We start from the raw sequence: 23035 nt of genomic DNA on the forward strand, positions 1-23035 counted from the left end.
TTTACCCAGTTTACAAGCTAACAAGTGAACCTGCCACAGTTTCATGAATGCTGGTGGAAAACATGGGACCTCTGGGAAAGGTACAAGGGACAGTTTATTACTTAGACAAATAGAAGTGTCCAGAGTATTACTATTTTTGCACTGGAGATGCAAGGAATGCAAGAGATAACCTGGACGTGAAGTAGGCTGTGTTACTGAACAGGAACAATGAGTTTAGGAACCCTGAATCTTTTATGATGGGCAGTAACCATGCCTTGCCCTTTGCTCCAGAGGGAGACACTATTTGTAATTTCCAAGGCTATCTGCTACGTAATTATACTGGAAAAATTAATCCAAAACAAAGCCAGCCAGTTTCTCTGTTTATAGGATGTGCAGAAGTGTGAGACTCATGGTGAATAATCACCCAAAAAAAAGAGATGGTAACATACATTTTTAAAATAAACAAGAAACAGCTTGTAATTTTTCTGTATATTGCTAAGGGCACATACTGTTCAGTGCTCATTTTGTATGTTACGTGGTAAGTTCTTATGTATGAGTTAGATACATTTTTTGTCACTGTTTTACAGAATATAAGAGTCTGGCCCAGATCATGAAGGTACATAATAACTAGATTTCATTCATGGTATGTCAAGGGGAAATCACAGATTATAATCAATCTTGACCGTAAAGAAGGGTGTGTTTTAGTTTTGGTTTAGTTTTTGGTTTTTTTTGTGTGTGGGTTTTTTGATGCTTAGAAATATACCCATAAACGAATTGTTTTAAAAATGCAGTCTAAACTGTACATCTTCTAAGTAGATACATATCTCTTAAAGCAGGTGGGTCACCATTCATTTATTCACTTATTTAAAAATATTCATTATATGCATAAGACATGTAACATCTTTGTCCTTAAGGCATTTACACAGTAAGAAAGCAATGATCCAATGAATAAATGGCTAAACAAATTAATATAAAAATAACAGACAGCATTATAAAGAGTGAGAAGAATGTGATTTGTTGATCAGGGAAACCTGTCTTAGAAGGATATATATAGGCTGAGATCTGAGTGACAATAAAGAAGAAGAAACAGTCAAAATAAAGACTCCAAAGCAAGCACATTCTTGGTGAGGTTGAAGAGGCCAGGAGATGCAGCTGTTATGGCTGAGCACTGTAAGCAGAGGAACACTCAGCAAAAAAGAGGTTGGAAAGGTATACTTGGGCCAGATTACATATGGTTTCATAAACTGGAGTAAGGAGTTGAGATGTTACTCTAAGTTCAGTGAGAAACGATGGTAGGGTTTTACGCATATATGTAACATTACTTGACATATGTTTTAACAGGATCATTCTGGCATCCGTACAGCAGAATCTTCAGGGGCAGCAAGAAGTGAAACACAAAGAGGTTAAGGAGGGAATACTGCAATGGTACAGGCAAGAGGCAACGGCTTGAGCTAGGAAGCGGGTGGCGGACCTGGAGAGAGTTGGATGGGTTTGGGATATGCTTTGCATGAAGAGCCAGAAGGTTGTAAGATGTAAGAGAAATAGAAGAATCATGAATAACACCTAACTTTGGAACTTAAGCATCTGAAATGGGGAAACCGGGACAAGGATAGGTTTGGAGGAGGGACAAGGAATCAAGTTTTGTTTTATCCATGTTAAAATTAAGATGCCCTTTAGATCTTCAAATGAAAATAGTAGGAGTTGTAAATGCAATTCTAGTGGTCTCTGGAGTAATCAGGGCCCCAGGATAAATTTGTGAGCTTTCAGTAAGTAAAAGGTATAATTTGGGATTGTAACATATGAGAACGTGAGCCCAACAGAAGAAGCAACTGAGGAGTGGCTGTAGTAGAAGGAAAAGATAGGCCACTTAAAGCATCTGAGACACCACATCCCACAGCTGAGGAGTGCTCCATCCCCAGCTACCATTTTTCCTGTGAGGACTTTCTCCTGCACCCTTCTCAGAATAATTTTCTTTAACTGCAAGGAATTCCAGGCTTTACCTGGAAGGTCATGCCTCTGCTCCATCCTCCCAGACAGCCCCTAGCCCACGACCGATGCCAGGACATAACTGCCCAACCCCTTTGCCTCTGTGCTGCAAGGCATTTCCAGAGCTCTGGAGGGATTGGGCTGAAACTACATTTTTCCTGGAACCACCTCTTTACCCAGATTCCTTCCCTGCCCTGTCCAGGTTCCCTCACTCCCGGGCAGGTTTCTTCTGAGAGAACTGTCTTAATAAATTACAAACATCTATGTGTCAGGATTTCCAAGATATATAGTGTAACATAATACAAGGGAAAAGAAAAAGAAACAAAAAATATTTTAAGGAAGATGTGGGACACATCCCAGGGGAAGGTTAAATAAAATTAAAGCATAGAAATAACCACTGGATTTAGCAACTAAAAAGTCATTAGTGACCTTGAAAATAGGGGTAAAGTATTGAGGAAGAAAGTCTGATTGAAGTGGGCTTTGCAGAAAATGTAGGAAAGAAAAGACAATGATGAATAGACAATTCTAATAAGAACTTTTGCTATGAATGGAAACTAGAAAATGAAGAAGAAACTGGAGTTTTTTCCCCCTCAGACAAATGATAGTATAGCTTATTTATGTGCTGATGGAAATAACCCTGTAGGGATTACAAACTAATGCCCTAAATACAGGGACACTCACAGAATCAAAATCCTTTAGAAGATAAGATAGGTCCAAAGTACAAGTGAGTCCTGGTCTTAGTTAAGAGTAAGGGCTTTTCATCAAGGGTAGTAGGAAGGAAGACAGGGATGGGTGAGTGAGGATCAGCTAAGTAGATGAATTCCTGATTAAAAGATGGGAGACTTCCTGAAAGATGATTTCTGTTTTCTCAAGGAAATATGAAACAAAGTCATCTGCTGAGAGGAGGAGATTAGGAGGCCTGAGGAAAAGAAAAAAGTCACTTTGAAAGGCAATCTAGGGGAATGTAGTAGGGTGACTGGCAACCACAGTTGGTTATCTCATCCAACTTAGCTCCCAAGATGTTGTAAAATGGATAGATGAGCCAGGAAAAGACATTTTATCTGGATAATGCATTAACCACATGGCCCTTTGGCTAGAAAAGGCTACCATATGAAATTCTGAGCTTGGCAACCAAGAATGTAGCTTGGAGAAGAGGAAGAGCGTTCATATAAAAACCTCAAATTGTTAAGGATTTCAAAGTTAAAACTAAGATGAAGTGAGTGGGACTGGGATTATTCTTCATAGTACAGGATAATCAAAGGAAGATTCACTGATTGCCTTTAAATTCACAAAAGTCTCTTAAAGACTAGGTAGTAGCATTTATACTCTGTCACCATGGCAGATAAATCAGAGCTTCAGTGTAGATTACTTAAATTATACAAAAAGGTCAAGAAACACTGTAGCAAGGATTGAGTTACCTTTGAGAAATACCTCAAGCCCAAACCTAAATGTTTCATTAATTCAATCAGGTTTATAATATGTCTATTATGTGCCTGGTACTATTCTGAATGCTAGAGGAAGAGAGAACAAGACACACAAGATCCCCCTCTACAATGCTTCTATGTTGGAAAGTGAGACAGACAACAAATAAGTAAACAAATTGTTTGTTTGTAGTTAGTCTGAAATCTGAAAGAAAGAAAACAACATAATGTGATGAAAAGTAACTCATGGCTAGATTGAGTCATTAAAGAAAGTCTCTCTGAGAAGATGACATTCGATGTAAGATAATTGGGATGCTTTGACAAAGTTGTTTCAAATGGTGTTTTACCAACAAAGAGCTGCAGAAATAGCAGATATCCAGAAAGAGTATACACAGTGTTTCATTAGTAACATTCTCTATGGTTACGTGTAGTTTCTGAAGGAAGGCTTTAGTCATATGACAGACAACTATTTGATAAGCTTTAAAGCTTGCATATCTTCAATAATTTTACATAGAATGAAGTTCTATTGGTATTCTTTGTCCCTTGGAAATTGGTATGGTTATAGATTGAAAGACACCATTGCTACTGATTGCTATAGATTGAAAGACACCATTGCTACTGATACACCCATGAGCTAGGGAATCATAGCATCTTACCATTAGAAGAATTTTTTTTTTTTTTTTGAGACAGTTTCACTTTGTCGCCCAGGCTAGAGGGCAGTGGCACAATCTTGGCTCATTGCAACCTCTGCCTCTTGGGTTTAAGCGATTCTCATCTCTTCCCAAGTACCTGGGATTACAGGCATGAGCTACCATGCCTGGATAATTTTTATTTTTATTTTTTGTATTTTCAGTTGAGATGGGATTTTGCCATGTTGGCCAGGCTGGTCTCGAATTCCTGGCTTCAGGTGATCCGGCTGCCTCAGCCTCCCAAAGTGCTGGGATTACAGGTGTGAGTCACCGCACCCGGCCTAGAAGGAAATTTGCAAGTCACCTAGACCAACATACAGAATGCAGGTGGGAAATCATATACCTTCCCCATGAGCACACCCAGTAATAGGCAGAACTTTTATCTTGTTAGGAAAATCTATCTATCCATCTATCTAACTTTTTAATGTTTAGGCTCTCTGAAATTTCTACCCAATTCTCACAGCAATCATAATAACTATTTGTATTCTTTCTCTCTCACATAACAATTTTTCAAAGTTTTTGAAGATTGCTATCACATTCCCTCTAAATTTGTTCCATTTTCCCCTTAACTATTTCCCTCAGGACGTAATTTCCAGACCCCGACCATCCTGACCACTCTCTAATTTTTGTGAGCATCCCTCTCTGAAAACATGGGGCCTATGGTGAAACAGGAAATGAGATCTCATAGCACATATGCTGCTGGGACCATGGGTCTCCCTTAGGCAGATGATAACACTTCTATTATGCAGCCTAACATGGCATGTACTCTCCGCAACGGGGCACATTGTTGGTGCATAATTAGTTTTGTCTGTGGCCAATAAAAACCCCTAAGTTAACTGTCAAGCAGATATCCCACATCCTGGACTTGTGCAATTGAATTATTTTCTTAATCTAAATGTAGGAATTTATATTTATCCCTGTAAAAAAAAAAAAAAAAGTATTGTTAGTTTTGGCTTCTAAGATATCTCCAATGGATCACTCTAAATTCAAAGTATAAAACTGGACAATGCCCCCTGGACAAACTAGATCTGCTTCTCCCTAAGGTAGCCAAACTTTGGAGCTATCTAGAACTTCTTTCTCTCCCTCCACCTAAATTCAATCTGTCACCAAATTTTAGTCTTAAAAATCCTTTTAGATGTACCTTTTTCATTTCTTTCTCATCAACCTAGTATTGATTGCTGCCTGCCTGTAGCATTACATAGCAAAAGATACAGAGAGTGGATGTATTACGACTTAAATTCCCTTTATTCAATACTACTAGATTATATCTAAACAGGTGCCCAAAAGATGAACCCATAATTTCTTTACTCAGTATGTCCTAAATGTTTCCAACCTCACTGTAGATAGCCTTTTGTATGTCTTTGTATACTTGCTCCAAATATTGTCTGTCTATCCTCTTACTAAATTTTGATTTGTTTGATTGTATTGACCCACTTATACCTGAAAGTTACAGTCTATCTGTGGCATGCCTTAAAATAGGCATGTGCACTTTCTCTTACATCTTGGATATGAGGCAAGCATCTCAATGTCCACTGATGCCTTTGGATTATATAATTTATGTTCAATGTACAGTGATTTTTTTATGAGAGAAGAAGACAAGAAATTTAAGAAGAAGGCAAGAAATTTAAGAAGAAAATATACTGATTAATCTATTAATGGCAATACTAATGACTTATATTTAAATTAAATTTAAATTATGTGCCAAACATATAAAACACTGTGCCAAGCAATAACCCTGATCTTACAGGAAAGGGATCTGAAGTCCAGGCTATGATTTATGGTGAAATGATTTAAGTTCACTCTATGGCCTATATTCATAACTCCTACTCTCCACTGTCTTCAGTAACATACTACATATCTTTAAAAAGAATTTACTATTGCTCAGATGGTCATACATATGCACATGATACATATATATGTATACAGACACATATGTTCACATACATACACATGCTCACACAGACAATGAAATGGAATACAACACATGGATTTCTCACTTTAAATATCCTTGTCCTATCATGTGTACACTCTTGAGTCTGTATTGTGCAGGAGGCAAAGCACAGGCTGTCCTCTAAGCAATGTACCAGATATGTGATCTTGGGCAACTCACTCAAATTCCTAAGCCCCTATTTCTTTATAAAAAATGGGATACTAGTATTTACTTCTTAGGGTTGTCTAAGGATTAGAGATAGTTTAATAAAGTGCCTGGCCAATAGCATATATTATAAAATCCTAATCTTTTAGGCCCCGGAAAACACTGTAGGGCAAAATGTTAGGCATATATGGTGATACAAATGTGGTAAACACGTGATACACACACACATACATTCATACATACAGACATACATATTGACACTTTACTAGTTTTCAAATTAAACCTGCTTATTTTCTTAATTTCTTACTCATTTTTTCAAATATTTCTAAATTCATAGACACTCTTATATTAGGCATAGGGATACTAAATTTAATAGGTTATAAACCATGATTACATTACACACATATATTCATTACCAGGCTCACAGTGAAGGGTCATGCACGTTAGGTTTACCTGCAGGAGTGATACCCGTAAATATGGGTGGGACTGGCAGGATCTCCACGTGCAGGGACAGCCACGGGCAAGGAACCTGAAGCAGCCTTGCTGGCAGTGCCAAGGAGCAACTCCAGGATCAGCTTTGCTTTTTTTCTCAGAACTCTCTAACCATAGTGAAGAGGCACAGTTACTAACAGCAATTCTATTGTCCCCTCCTATTTGAAGGCATTTAGAAAATCACTTTGATTTACAAATTGCAAAAAGGGAGATATCTAATAGAAACTAAGAAACTGGTATATCTTCCGAGATGTTTGGGCAAAAATTTAAGTAACATTTAGACCAGAAAATTTTGAAGAAATATTCCTGCATACTTTAGTGCTTAGAGAGCAATGCATCCCATTTGTCGAATTAAGCCTAAACTCTTAGCTCAGAAATTGGGTATGACTAATAGACACACTATTTTTAAAAATAGTATTTGTTTCCACAGAACCTTTAACTATACAGTCCTGCTGTGACAAAAACCCACCAGTGCTGGGGACTAGCTGGACTGCCACTGTTGACTATGCATGTATGAGCTACCAGTTCACCCAGTTCCTTTCTGGTCCCTTTTTCTCATATGTTACCTGCCTGGAGGCATGTTGTTTTCAACCTCTGAATAAAATAGATACTCCACAAAAGAAAATCTCATCCTATTATTTAACAGCTTCCCTTACTCATTTATCTTAAACTGTTTCTTTTAACTTCTACACAGAAGTGTGTGTATGATCAGAACACTTCAGATCTACCCCTTCAGCAAATTTCAAGTATACTATACAATATTAACGAGTCACATCATTGTGCATTAGCTCTCCAAAACTTGTTTATCTTGCAGAACTGAAACTTTGTACCCTTTGACCTACATCTCCCCTCATCTCCCTCTCCCTAGACCCTTGTAGCCGCTATTCTACTCTCTGATTCTGAGTTTGACATTTTTATATTCCCTGTATAAATGAAATCACATAGTATTTGTCTTTCTGTATCTGGTTTATTTCACTTAGTATAATGTTTGACAGGCTGATCCATGTTGCTGCAAATGACAGAATTTTCTTTTTTAAATTTAATTTTCCATTGTATATACAGTCATGTGTCACTTTACTATGGGGACACATTCTGAGAAATGCATTATTAGGCAATTTTGTCATTGTGTAAACATCATGCTACTTACACAAATCTAGATTACGGTATAAGCCTACTAATCACCTACTATAAGCCTACTATGCTATTTGGTATTGTCTATTGCTCTTAGGCTACAAGCCTATGCAATACCGCATGTTACTGTACTGAATACTATAGGCAATTATAGCACAATGGTAAGTATTTGTGTATCAAAAAGTATCTAAACATAGAAAAGGTACAGTAAGAATACCATATTAAAATCTTATAGGACCACTGTCATATATGTGGTTCGTCTTGGCTATTGTGACTAACGCTGCAATTAACGTGGGAGTGCAGATAGCTCTTCAACATGCTGATTTCATTTCCTTTGGATATATACCCAGAGTGGGATTGCTGGATCATACTATTTTAATTTTTTGAGGAATCTTCATACTGCTTTCCATAATGACTACACCAACTTACATTCCTACCAACAATGTGCAAACATTTCTTTTTAGCCACATCCTTGCGAATACTTACTTTTTGTCTTTCTGATAACCATTCTAACAGGTATAAAGTAATATTTCATTTTTGTTTTGATTTGCATTTCATTGATGACTAGTGAAGTTGACTACCTTTTCATATACCTATTGGCTATTTACATGTTTTCTTTTGAAAAATGGCTATTTCGGTCCTTAACTTTTTTTTTTTTTTTTTTTTTGAGACAGGTCTTGCTATGTTATATAGGCTGGTCTTGAACTCTTAGTCTCAAATGATCCTCCTATTGTCCCCTTTACCCATTTATAAATCAGGTTGTTTATTTCTTGCTATTGATTGCATGAGTTCCTTATGTATTTTATATTTCAACCACTTACCATATATATGGTTTGCAAATATTTTCTCTCATTCTGTAGGATGCCTTTTTATTCTGAGTGTTTCCTTTGCTACGCAGATTTTTAGTTTGATATAATCCCATTTGTTCATTTTTTCTATTGTTGACTTTGCTTTTTGTGTCATATCCAAAAAATCATTGCCTAGATCAATGTCAAGAAGACTTTTCCCTGTTTCCTTCTAGTAGTTTCACAGTTTCAAGTCTTATGTTAAAGTCTTTAATCCATTTTAAGTTGGTTTTTGTATACCATATGAGATAAGGGTCCAATTTAATTCTTTACCATGTGGATATCTAATTTTCCCAACAACATTTATCGAAGACACTATCCTTCCCCAGTGTGTGTTCTTGGCACCCTTTTCCAAAATTAGTTGATCATACATATGTGGATTTATTTTTGGGTTCTCTAGTCTGTCCCATTGGTCTATGTATCTGTTTTTATGCCGAAACCACTTTGTTTTGATTACTGTGGCTTTGTAGTATATTTTGAAATCAGGAAGTATAATGCCTCTAGCTTTTATGTCATTGCTCAACATTGTTTTGGCTATTCAGGTTCTTTTGTAGTTCCATATGTATTTTAGAATTTTTTTTTCTATTTCTGTAAAGAATACCATTAGGATTGTTATAGGAACTGTGTTGAATATGGAGATTATTTCCAGTAATATAGACATTTTAACAATATTAATTCTTCCTATCTATGAAGAAGGAATGTCTTTCCATTTACATGTATCTTCTTCAACTTCCTTTATTAATGTCTTATAATTTTTCATGTATAAACCTCTGACCTCTTTGGTTGTTTATTCATAAGTATTTTATTCTTTTTATTGCTATTGTAAGTGGATTGATTTTTTTAAATTCCCTTTTCAGATACTTTCTTCCTTGTGTATAGAAACATGATTGATTTTCTTATGTTTTTTATAACCTGCAACTTGACTGAATTCATTTATTAGTTCTAACATTTATTAGTTCTAACAGTTTTTTATTGAGTTTTCAGAGTTTTCTATGTACACCATCATGTCATCTGCAATCAGAAATAACATTACTTCTTTTTTGATTTGGTTGTCTTTTCTTTTTTTCTTATTTAATTGCTCTGATTAGGATGTCCAGTACTATGTTGAAAAGAAGTGGAGAGACTAAACATTCTTTCCTTGTACCAGATCTTAGAGAAAAATCTTGCAGCTTTTCCCCATTATTATAATGTTAGCTGTAGAAGTTTCATATGTGGCCTATATTGTGTTAAGGTAAATTTCTTCTATACCTATTTTGTTGAGAGTTTTAATCATGAATGGATGCTGAACTTTGTCAAATACTTTTTCTGCATCTATTGTGATGATGATCTGGGGTCTTTTTTCTTTCCTTTTGTTAATGTGTGCATCACATTGATTGATTTGCATATATTGGAGTTCTTGGCGGTAAACGGTGCTGGAGTGCTGCTGATCTCTTTTTCCTCTATGGGGAATGTTGTGGCCAAGGGAATGACCCTTGGTGCTAAGTCCAGCACATGGGCGTATTTAGGCCACAGAGATGCCACTGTCTGAGATGCAAGTGCATGCAGGGCAGCTGAAGAGCTAGGTCTGGAGCTCAGGTGCATGCAGAGTGATCACAGCTGTGGGGTCCCAGGTCACAGCCACTTCTGAATGACATTTTCATGGAACAAGAAAAATGGCCAGAGAAGGACCGTTAGTTTTGCTGGATAAAAATTATTTATCATTTCTGTGGTAGTAATGTGTTCAGGATTCTGTTTTCATTAAATACTAATAAAATCTTGGTTCTCCAATAGATATAATGGACTTCCATGTTTAATGCTTCCCCTTGACATTTACCATCTTCCCCATGAAGGCATCCTCCTTTTGCATTTGCATAGTATGGTGTACTTTCTATTATCAATTATCAATTATTATTATTATTTATACTATAATGACTCATATATATATTTTTTAATTTTTTTAAGTTCAGGGGTATATACCTATTCAGGTTTGTTACCTAGGTAAACTTGTGTCACAGGGGTTTGTTGTACAGATTATTTCATCACCTAGGTACCAAAACTAGTAGCCATTAGGTATTTTTCCTGCTCCTCTCACTCTTCCCAGCCTCCACTCTCTGATAGACCCCAGTGTGTTATTCCCTTCTATGTGTCCATGTGTTCTTATCATTTAGCTGCCACTTATAAGTGACAAAATGTGGTATTTGGTTTTCTGTTCCTGCGTTAGTTTGCTAAGGATAATGGCCTTCAGCTTTATCCATGTCCCTGCAAAGGACATGATCTCATTATTTCTATGACTGCATAGTAATCCATGCTATATATATACCACATTTTTTTATCCAGTCTATCACTTTTGGACATTTATGTTGATTTCATGATTCATGTGTATATTTTACCTCTACTATTAAATTGGAAAATTTGCAATGACAGAGTCTATGTGTCATTCATCTAGTATTCAAAGAACAACATCTGGAATAGAATAGTTGCTTAATAAATATTAGTTGAATACTGCCTGCTTAGATCATTTCTGTAAGGTAATGACTCAAACTGTGGAATATTCATTATGGTTCCACATTTTTTTTAATCAAATATCTTTTGCACTCATTCTGTTCTAATTTGCCCAGATTGATTTAGTTCCTTCTAATGAGCTGCATGGTTTCTTTATTCTAGCCTTCTGCTCATTCTTACTAACCCCTATATTCAATTCAATGTAGTGCCTATCATATGTAATCCTAGAACTTGGACCAGACAGCCTCTCTTAGTATTTAATTATTCTATGCTTGTAGCTATTAATTATCACTAGACAACTCTAAGCTATTTATTATATATCTAAATTGCTTAGTTTTGACTAACTTAGATAAATCTCCCCCCTTATTTTCGACAGAGTTTTCCTCTTGTTGCCCAGGCTGGTGTGCAATGGCACAATCTCAGATCACTGTAACCTATACCTCCCAAGTTCAAGTGATTCTCCTGCCTCAGCCTCCCAAGTAGCTGGGATTACAGGCATGCACCACCATGGCCAGCTAATTTTGTATTTTTAGTAGAGATGTGGTTTCACCATGTTGGTCAGGCTGGTCTCGAACTCCTGACCTCAGGTGATCCACCCACCTCTTCAGTCTCCCAAAGTGCTGGGATTACAGGCGTCAGCCACCATGCCTGGCCAGATAAAACCGTTTTAAGTATTTAAAAAATTACTAAATGTCCATCTTTATCAGGAAGAGATTAAACCAAACCATGTCTTCCTAACTAAACTAAAACCATGTCTTCCTAAACTAAACCATGGTTATACCATTTTGGAATAAACTATTAGATTATTTGTCTATAAGATGTATAAATATCTTTGAACTACTATGTGAATTACAAATCTTTAACTTCCTTAAGAATAGTGAATATTCACATTTACTATAATCAAATACAATGTATGTGTCACGTTCTGTAAACTATTTTGCAAAAATAATTGAATCAAATTAATGAGAAAATAATAATTGATTTTTACACTTTTGAATTAGCATATATATGGCCAAGGTATGGGGGATGGTTCAATTTATGGTTCAATCTACTAATTCTTATCAATACCTTTTTTAAAAGAAATCTGTGGCATTCTTAAAACTGCTGTTCAGTGTAACTGCCAAACTGCTTCTGAGTCCAGCTGTTCCTGAAGGAATTTATTTATATGAATAATTAACAATTTCAAAGCTACTATTTAATTTTGCAGTAACTTCCTAACAAAGTCATATTTCTCAAAACAATTATAATTTCACTGGAAATTGAGGGGAAGTTTCCAGGGGCCAGCATAGTATCTAATCTCTAGATATTTTATGGAGACCCCCACAACCTCTTAGTGCTAGCCCTTTAAATCCCAAAATTAAGCTCAGTGTCATGAAACATAAGGAGAATTCTCTACTAGCATTAACAGTAAAAAGATTATCAAGGCATTACCTTTTAACATCCCATCAGAAACTTCATAAGGAAAGAATAAGAAGGACGGACAAGAGTTTTAAATTATGAGAATGACATTCAATTAAAATGTAAAATCTTGTGTTTGGAAGTTTGAATGAAGATTTGGCTAGAATTTTCTATGTAACCAATATGGACAAGGCATTCTATATTAGGTAAATAATGGTGATGGCAACTTTAGGAGCTAAGAATGATGAGGCCCACTTTTCAGATGAGTCAAGGCAAGTACAGATAGAGTATATGAATTGTTCCACATCACTGGTAAAGGAAAAAAGAGGGCTGGGTCTTTTCTAGATGCCTACCAGCAGAGAGAGAAGCTGGATTTCCAGCAGGGGTTCAGGAGACCTAATACAGGACTCGGCATGAAAACAGAAGCAAAGGAGACATGAATGGTTCCTGGAGAAAAGGTACTCACTATATGACCCTGTACCAGGACAGGACACAACAAAACAGGATAATGAATCCCTATTTTGATAACCAGGCTTAGAAAATAAGAGGCATTTCCTAATTGATGGAGGAAGAAGAGATTTCCAGTGGATGGAACAGGAAAAGAGAAAGGCTTGAGGCTGACAAACAGTATAAATTACATGGATCTTCTCTGTTCTGCTTGGGTTAGAAAGTGGGACCAGAATGCCCACGGAGGATGATTTAGGGGAAGTCTTTGCTCATGGTCATTCCTTTCCTGTTCCTCTGCAAAACTATTCTTTATCAGGGGTGTCCAATCTTTTGGCTTCCCTGGGCCATGATGGAAGAAGAACTATCTTAGGCCTCACGTGAAATGCACTAACATTAATGATAGCTGATGAGCTAAAAAAAGAAAATAGCAGAAAAATCTCATAATGTTTTAAAAACGTTTATGAATTTGTGTTGGGCCACATTCAAAGCTGTCCTGGACCACATGCAGCCCCTGGGCCGCAGATTGAACAAGCTTGCTTTAGGTCTTAGGTAAGTTGCACTTCCTCACAATCACTTTCTCTGACTTCTCTGACTAGAGACTCTCTGAGCACAAGATTTATCTCGCTAGAGACTCATACTACAACACAATTCCCCTTCACAGCAGTTTTCATTTGTTGCAGTTCTCCTACAGCAAAACTGTAATACTTCACAACTGTAATATTACATTTATTTCTATGTTTCATTATCTTTCTCCACTAAACCTAATAGAGATACATGAATGATTTTGTTGCTTTTTATACTGCTACCACCTAGCAGAGTGCCTACTCCACTGCAGGCACACATAACTAGTTGTTGAATATATGAATGAATGAAGTTGATTGGGTTCATTCAACTTCATTCATTCATATATTCAACAACTAGTTATGTGTAGAGAGTCATTAAGGACAGTAAAAGTATGAAAAGGAGAAACTAGGGACACAATAAGTTTACAAACTACTCAAATCTGGTTAGAGTTGGTCTTATTTACTGTCAATTGGTTAAGGGCAAATAAAAAGCTATGGCAGACCATGTCTTTGTCCTGGGCAGCTGCACACATGAGCAGCTTAAGTGGAACTTTGCCACACTGCCACTGGCCTTTATGATACATGCCAACAGTGCTGCACACAATTAGAGGTTATGGCTATTTGTTTAACCTATGAGGAACCTTTGTTCCTACATGTGTTTCGTTAAGCTGGACTTTGCAAATTACTTCCATTTCACTCATGTTAACATTATGTGGTTTGGTAAGTAAAAAGCAACAGAGACAAGACAAGATCTTTGCTCTTAAAATTCATAAAGGGCTTCTTTGAAAATTGTTGACATCCCCATACTTCAAGGGTCACAGCCCAAATGCACTCATCATAAATTATAGGACGTTAACCCACTTTTTCATTGTCGTTAGAAGTGACGGAAATTTTCGAGAGCTTCAATAGTTAAATTAGCAAAGAAAAACAGAAGTAGGATCTATATTTACTAAAGAACACCTACCCCCTCATTTTATCATTGTTGCTAGTTATATCATAATGGTAACACTAAGCACAATAGCTAAAATGTATTTAGAACTTCTACATATCAGCCATGGAGCTTTAAATATATTAACATTTAATTTAATCCCCAAACATGAAAGCAGGGACCATACTTTGTGCACATCTGTAACCTTGAGAACAGCATAGATGCAGGACAATAAATGGTAAATATTTATTAAAAGAATCACTCTAGGCTAGGTGAGGTGGCTCACACCTATAATCCGGCACTTTGGGAGGCTGAGGTGGAAGGATTGCTCGAAGCCAGAAGTTCAAAACCAGCCTGGGTGACAAAATAAGACTACACACACACACACACACACACACACACACACAATTAATTAGCCAGGAGTAGTGGCACATGCCTGTAGCCCCAACTACATGTGAAGCTGAAGTAGAAGGATCACTCGAGCACAGGAGTTCAAGGCTGCAGTGAGCTATGATCACACCAATACACTCCAGCCTGGGTGACAGAGCAATACTCATCTCTTAAAAGAAAAAAAAAATATGCAAACAAATGGGACGAGGGGACAATACATGTAGTGTTCAAAGCAACCATCTTTAGGTAATTCAGTTTTTAAGAACCATAAATTGAATACCATACTCTGATAAATTTCATACTAAATATATAGAGTAATGAACACAATACAGCTGAAAGCAACCTCCAAGGAGACTTCATTCCTTGCAAGGTTGTAGAAAATGAATGATGAGCTCCTGATACTATGGTTGGCTCCCAATAAATGGTTAATGTTGTTATTCTGTTACCTTTTTATGAGTGAAGAAATTTATAAGTAGTATTTTTGTTTTAGGAACTTAAGAAAAAATCAAGACTATTTTAATACTTTGCATTCTGTGGAAAATATTACCAAAAAATCAGTATATTGGGGCAAACTGGACTTTGTATGATAATAACAGGTTACTTCAAAAGATAAACACAGTAGAAGTAAAACAAAATGCAACAATACTCATATGTAGATAGATAGCTTTAAACATTATTGATAAAGGGTATGACATATAGCAACATAAGAGAATTCAAATTAACTTTAAAAAGACATGGGACGTGTAGAGTAAACGGTTAGAATTATGATCACTGAATTTTGACACACACATCAAGTTATAAAGCCCACAGGACACTCTATGGCATCAGTCATACCAGCTGGATGTCACAACGTGCCCTGCCCCTTCTCCCTGCTTTGTTTTTCCCCGTAACACTAATCACTGCCTCACGTCCTATTTTGCTTATTTGTTTCTTACATCACTCCTGACTAGAACATAAACTCTGTGAGGGCAAAGATTTCCACCTGTTTTACTCAATGCTGAATCACCAGTTCTGAGTGCCTGAGACACAGATGGTCGTCAATATTTATTTGTGAATTAAATAAATGAAGGCAGAAATTGAGGTCCAAAGAAACTAAGTACCTTGTATGTAGCGGGTAACTGTTGAACCAGTTAAGCTGTGCCAGCACTTTTAAACTCTCATCTGGGGCTCTTTTCAATTCCCTAAACTGTTTTTTCCTTTGAAACCTTCATCTGCCTTTCCTTTATTTATTTATTTATTTATTTGAGACAGATTTGCTCTGCAGACCAGGCTGGAGTACAGTGGCGTGATCTCAGCTACACTTCGGGCTCAGACAATCCTCTGGGACCACAGGCATGTGCCACCATGCCTAGTTAATTTTAATTTTTATTTTTGTACAGATGAGGTCTCACTATGTTGCCCAGGCTGGTTTCAAACTACTGAGCCCAATCAATCCGCCCACCTTGGCCTCCCAGGCTGCTGGGATTACAGGTGTGAGCCACCGTACCAGGCCAACTTTATTACCAACAGTGAGAGGGATGGAGCTATACATCTAAACTGTGTGATAATCTATAACCATTATTTGAGGGTTTCTAGCTTGCTCCTAGAACTCCCATTACATAGGAAAAATAGGTGTTTTTTTCCCCCAAATTCCACAATTTCTCCAAGATTCTGTATAGGAAAAATTATTAGCTCATGAACAGCTAAACATAATGCCATTGGCCTGAATCTGACTTGTAAAGTACTTTAAAGATAGACTAAACTCTAAGCAGCCTAGTTTCAAATCAGTTGAATTCTTAATAGTGTAATATCTTCTTTAAAAGTAAGCACTGGGCTAAGCCAGCTCCCTGTTGAAGGAACTGAGAGTGAACAAACAGAAGTCAACATGTAGGTTACCCTTAAATGGAAGAATGAGAAGGGAAGTAATGAAGGGAGCCACAAGAAGAAAACAACAATGATAATCAGAACTGTGGGGCTTTTTCCTATGGAAATATATTTTGGAACCTGTAACTTTTTACTAAACAACTATTCACCAAGTGTGAGAGAAGAACACAGACATTTTCAGATATGCAAGGGATCGAACAATTTACCACATACCCAGAGTAGGATGAATTCTGGAGACTCCTGAAAACTAAGAGAGCAAGCCAAGAAAGGAAAATATGGGATAAAGGAAACAGTGGGTCCAACTTAAGAGAGCAGCCAAGAGAATGTCTTTGGCTGACAGTATCCAGCAAACCTAGATAGCAATCAGCTTAGATTGGGGCAAAAGGATGAAGGGTCTTAGAGGGAAGTCTCTCAAGGACAAGTACATTTGACAGAAAAAATAACATGGTCAAGTTTGAAATAAAATGATGTCGCCATAAAGCTAAGGCACAAGAACAAAGGAAAGGTGATTAGAAACTCCAAGGGAACACAAATTGCATATAAGAAAGAAAATATAATCATAGATTGATTGACTCCATGTGAATATTTAGTAGCAATAAACATTTTTAGAACTTTAGAGTTACCCAAGACACAAAACAAAAATTTAATTATGGTTATAACTGAAATGGATATAAAAGCTGTAAGTCTTAAAAAAGTAAAAACTTCAGAGTTTGTGAAGCGGGAGAGGAAAGGACAGCTAAAGGCAGATTACAGAGAGTGATACTGTCATCTGATGAAGTGGGGAGTCAAAAGAGACTACAGTTGATGAAGGAAGAAATAAAGGTGTAATAATATTATCTGTAAAAGATAGCTGTAGGCCTAATCCCCTGATTCCAGATGTGGGTCAATATACAATAGATAAATTAATATAACCGTATCTAGAAGATGAAGAAAAATAATGTCTGAAATAGACAAATCAAGAAAAAAGGTGAGTTAAAAGTGGTTATATATGGAGATCAGGATTGGGGATGAGGGTAAGTGGGATAGAAGATAGCTTCTTGCTATAAGCTTTTTGTAATATTTAATTCTCTGTAACCAATGGTTAGTATTACTTTAATGGAAATAAATTCAAGTAGAGGGAGAGAATAGGTTCATGACTTAGTCAAGTCCCAAATTCTTTTGCCTATTAGAAAATTCCAAATCCTTGTTGTCCTGTAACTATAAGTGTACTTTCTGAAATTACTAATGAAGGGGGAAATTTGTAATTGTTACCCTATTTCTTAAAAAGATACAACTACAGATTACAAATTCAATTTTTTAAACCTAAAAGGCAATGAGGTAGGATGAAAGTAAGAAAATACAAATTTATTTTTTGGAATTGTAAACTCAAAATTAATGAGCTATAATACCTTAGCTGCTTATAGGTTCTTCCTGTGCTGATAACAATTCAGAAGTGAACAAAAAAAGAAAATTACAAAGTTAATATCCCTTGCCTTCTCTCAACTTCAAGATTTTTGGCAGCTAGAGTTTCACATTGTTAGGCAGAAAGGTTTAACACAAGCATCTGGGATTCATTCATGTCAACTATTGCTCTTTAAAAAAGAATTTTTTTTAATTTAAAATATTAACCTTCCTTTAAAGACTATTTCAGAAGAAATAACTGTCCATTCCTCATATTCCCCGCCAAAACTCCATTTCAAAGTTTCAGCCTGCCCTAAGAAATTGAAAAGGAACTCCCTTCCTACATCCTAAATGTCTCTTCATTCTATATCAAAAAGCTTCAGGACAGTCCCCAGGGTGAACAGCAACTCCTGGATCCTCAAAACTACTTCCAGATGTGAGACCTCAAGGTAGACTAGCAGATCCAGGCTTCCAACGCTTTTCCAGATGACAGCCTCCAGAAAGATGAGTGTGGCGAGACCTAGTCCCCTGATTCCAGACATGGGCCAAAGAGCACATGAATAAATTGAAATATCTCTCCCTACCACATGGAATTCCCTAAGGGAGAAAGCCTTCTGATGCCTTTCCAACAACAGGTCACATTAAGCCTCCAGAGATCTAAGTCTCCATAGATCAAAGTGTTATTGTTCTGTCTCTTACCCCTTTTTTCTCTCTTCCTGTTTTCCATCTTCAATCACAAAACAAAACGCACACCATTCCTCACCTGGGTTAAATTGCATAACTCTGGGCACACTTTGGGGATTAGGTTATTTTGAAGGGCTAGAGTCTTCAGGCCAGGCAGTTTTCCTAATGCTGAGGGCATCTTTGTTATCTTCTTCCCATTCAAAGTAATGATCTTAGTGTTTTTACCACCACTCAATGCTTTTATTAACAATCTCTCAGTCATGATCTTGGAAAAGAAGCAGAAAACAAAGAAGGTAACCATTAGAGATTAGAGTTCTTTATTATAAAGCTATAGAACCTCTAATTACAGAATTGGTGTATCATAGAAACAAGAACATTCTGAGATCTACCATGTTGAAGGGACTATGTGAAAGATAGGGAGGGAAGGTAGCTGGTCCAGGTTTGTGGCAGAAAATGTATAAGGTAAGCCTAAGACAGCTTATGCCTGCAATGTTGAAGTTGTCAGAGATTAATGAGGACATAGAAGTGAACTTCTAGGAACTCCCAGTAGTCTAAGATGGAAAATACTAAGGATCAGAAAAAAATAATCTAGAGTAGACTGAAACACACCAAAACACATTAAAATCTGAGTTTGTAATGGCATTTTTAAAAAAGAAACATTAATCACACTAGGATTTACTATGGCACCAACTCTGCCTGAACATCGAAAAAGAAAAAAATGTAAGCATTTATTCTGCTCTCCCAGTACAAACTGCATTTCAGTATAACTTAATAGTTAATAAAATTCTTATTCATGAGAATAGAAATGAATGAGACAGAAAAAAATAACTTTAGAATAATCACAATTTTTGCAAATTCTAATAAAATGATGGGGCTATGCAAAAATCATAATTGGAGACTAAAAGTAATAGATGAAAGGTTGATGAGGAACTTTATAATCAAGTGAGCAGATTAATAACAATCTACTGATCAATTTTAGCATCAATAAAATTGAGATAATCACATAACAAGCCTTATGAAGCAGTCTAATAAAAAGTACACAGCAGCACCACCCATGAAATGTTCTTGCCTAAAAATTAAATCTGAATTTAATCATGGCTTCAAGATCTAACTACCATTTACAAAAAAGAGGACTAGAGAATAAGTTAAGTTCATTATAGGGAAGTATTCAGTCAAATCTATAACACAGAAGATTTCACAGGACTTGTCCTGGTCCAATGTCACAAGGTTTCACCAACAAATTAAAGGCATTAATAAAAAAGAGGAAAAGTGTTATACCGTAAATGAAACTTAGGGAAAATCACAGACAAATGCAATGTCTAGACCTTATTTGAATCCTCAATTGAATAAAAACATCTTAAATAATAAGGGAAATTTGTTCATGGGCTATTAGATGAGAGAAATTACTAATTTTGTCATGTGTGAAAATGGTATGGTTGTAGTATTTATTTTAAATGTGCTTAACATTCAGAAATGCATACTAAAATTTTCAGGTAAAATAAAATGATATCTTGAGTTTTCTTTAAAATAATCTAGGGGGAAAAGCAGGTGGAAGAAACAGATTAAAGAAGATTGACAAAATGCTGATAATTATTAACACTGAGTAATAGATACATAGGAGTTTGTATTAGTCCATTCTCTCAGTGCTATAAAGAAATACCTGAAACTAGGTAATTTCTAAAGAAAAGTGGTGTTTAATTAGCTCACAGTTCTGCAGGCTGTACAGGAAGCATGGTGCTGGCATCTGCTCAGCTTCTGGGGAGCCCACAGGAAACCTACAATCATGGTGTAAAGCAAAGGGGGAGCCAGCATTTCACATGACCAGAGCTGGAGGAAGAGAAAGAGGGAGGAGGTGTTACACACTTAAACAACCAGATCACTTACTCACTATTAGGAGAACAGCACTGAGGGGATGCTAATCCATTCATGAGAACTCCACCTTCAGGATCCAATCACCTCTCACCAGGCCAGCCTCCAATACTGGGAATTATAATTGAACATGAGATTTTGGAGTGGACACAAATCCAAATCATACCAGCATTTCATTGTACTAGTCTTGTTAGTTTTGCAAATGTTTTAATTTTCCAAATAAAAGATTAAAACAGAGACCAAAAGGAGAGGGAGGGGAGCTGTAGCCAGTAACATTTGATTATTATCACAACCCCATTAGCACCCAGATAAGATGAGTCCTAGAGGCATTAGAATTACACATCTATGTGTCACACTTAGATGTGGATTTCCAAAAACTTGAACATTATAAAATACATTCTGAACTGAAAGTGTTCTGAACAGAAATCAATCCTTCCTTTGGCATTCAGAAATTACTTTATTTATTTATTCAACAAATATTTGCTGAGCACCTACTACATACTCAACACTGTTGCAGGAGTGAATGAAAAAGACAAAAAATTCAGTTCTCTAGAAAATTATATTCTAGTGGGGGAAGAAAAGCAATCAAAGAGGTACTATGTTAGATGGTGATTTGATGCCAAGGGGAAAAAAAACTAAGCAGAAAAGAGAAACAGAGTGTGAGTAATGATAAGTTTGCAATTTTAAATTGGATGACCAGGGAAGGCCTTACTGAGAGAATGTTGTTAGAGACAAGACCTCTTCCAGTAAGAGGGTAAAAGCAAGTGCCAGAATTTTTAAAAATTACCATTAAATATTTTAAGGGATTATAATGAATATCAATATTATAACAGTAAGTCAAGAGGTGCTAATAGTGAATTTCAGTTGCTAGAATGACAGATAAAGTAATTTTTCAGCTTCTTAATCACTGCTATTTGCCTTCCCTCTTCCAAACCTATGCTTCATCTTCTTTACTTTGATATTTATTTCCTAAGAATACTAAAGCTGTTACTATCAAAACAAACTGATCACAAGGCTTTGTTTTTCTTAAAAAAAAAAAAAAAATCGGTGACAATCATCATCTCTTAAATAACTATTGCATGGCTAGCACCCCAGCTGACATTGTCTAAACCCTGGAAATTTCTTACTGCTTTAAGTGAGTAAATAAACCACTACAGTCTGATACTGCTTTCCATTATCTGCTGAACCTAGAAAACCTGGCTAACATTCTTGAGTCTTTCTTCTCCCTTACTTCCAAAATATAATCAATCCTATTAATACTGCCTGTTTCAGTTATCTATCATGGGAAACAAACCATGACATATCTTAACGGCCTAAAACATTTATTTTATTGACAAATTTTAATCTGAGCAGGGCTTGCCTATGCTTCTCCTAGTGACAGCTATGTCAGCTCAAAGTGTGGGGCAGAAATCATCTAAAAGTTCACTTACCCACATCTAGCAGTAGATAACTTGGTTTTGGCTAGGGCCTTAGGGTGGTCTGCCTCTACATGTAGCCTCTCCAATGTGGCTTGGACTTCCTTCCAACATGGTGGCTTGAAGATTGAGCACCCCAAAAGAGAAAGTGGAGTGGAAGCTGTATTACTTTCATGACCTTGCTTCAGAAGTCATGCAGAATCACCTCTACCACATTTTATTCATTAGAACCAAGTCACAGACACTAGCTCATATTTCAAGGGAGACAAATTAGAATCTGCCTCTTGATGGCATGTGACCAAAAATTTGTGGATATGTTTTAAAACTCACAATATACCCTGTAGCCATGAGCTGTTTACATTCCTCCCATGTACAAAACAGAGACAGTCTTCCTGCAAAGCCCCCTTCCTTGAAACTTTCATCTATTTAGAACATCAAGTCCAAAGAGCTTGTCATCTAAGTTAGGTACAGACAAGTTATCTGTTCACATGTACCTAGAATACAACATAGGTAAAATAAAGGGCAGGCAATAGTACCATTCAAAAAAAAAAAAAAAAAAAAAAAAAGAAAGGAAAAATCAGAGGAACAAAGCAGCCAGCAATTCTGAAATCAAATGAGGCACATGTTGTCACTATTTTTGTTTGTTTTTTGTTTTTGAGATGGAGTCTCCCTCTGTCACCCATGCTGGAGTGTGGTGACACGATCTCAGCTCACTGCAATCTCCACCTCTTCGGTTCAAGAGATTATCCTGCCTCAGCCTCCTGAGTAGCTGGGATTACAGACACATGCCACCATGCCTGGCTAATTTTTGTATTTTTAGTAGACACGAGGTTTCACCATGTTGGCCAGGCTGCTCTTGAATTCCTCACATCAGGTGATCTACCTGCCTCAGCTTCCCAAAATGCTGGGATTACAGGTATGAGCCACTGCGCCCTGCCCACATGTACTGCCTGGGATTACCTTTTGGTTCCCCTAATTG

The 23035-nt window shown here is 36.7% G+C and overlaps 1 protein-coding gene across 5 annotated transcripts in view; it reads right to left on the minus strand.

Annotated features, from left to right (window-relative positions):
• The window catches only part of LRRC69 (leucine rich repeat containing 69), a 128245-nt gene extending 105470 nt beyond the window's left edge, over positions 1-22775 (minus strand). For 3 of the 5 annotated variants that reach the window (XM_032249470.1, XM_032249461.1, XM_032249499.1), the window contains exon 1: positions 18852-20644. In XM_032249470.1, coding sequence (XP_032105361.1) covers positions 18852-19073 — 222 coding nt within the window. In that variant the 5' untranslated portion in view covers positions 19074-20644. The other 2 variants (XM_032249488.1, XM_032249478.1) reach the window with 2 other exon arrangements.
• Between the last annotated feature and the right edge of the window lie 260 nt (positions 22776-23035).

This window comes from Sapajus apella, unplaced genomic scaffold (genome assembly GCF_009761245.1).
Source record: "Sapajus apella isolate SASKATOON/1434 unplaced genomic scaffold, GSC_monkey_1.0 scaffold3, whole genome shotgun sequence".
Classification (NCBI taxonomy): Eukaryota; Metazoa; Chordata; class Mammalia; order Primates; family Cebidae; genus Sapajus; species Sapajus apella.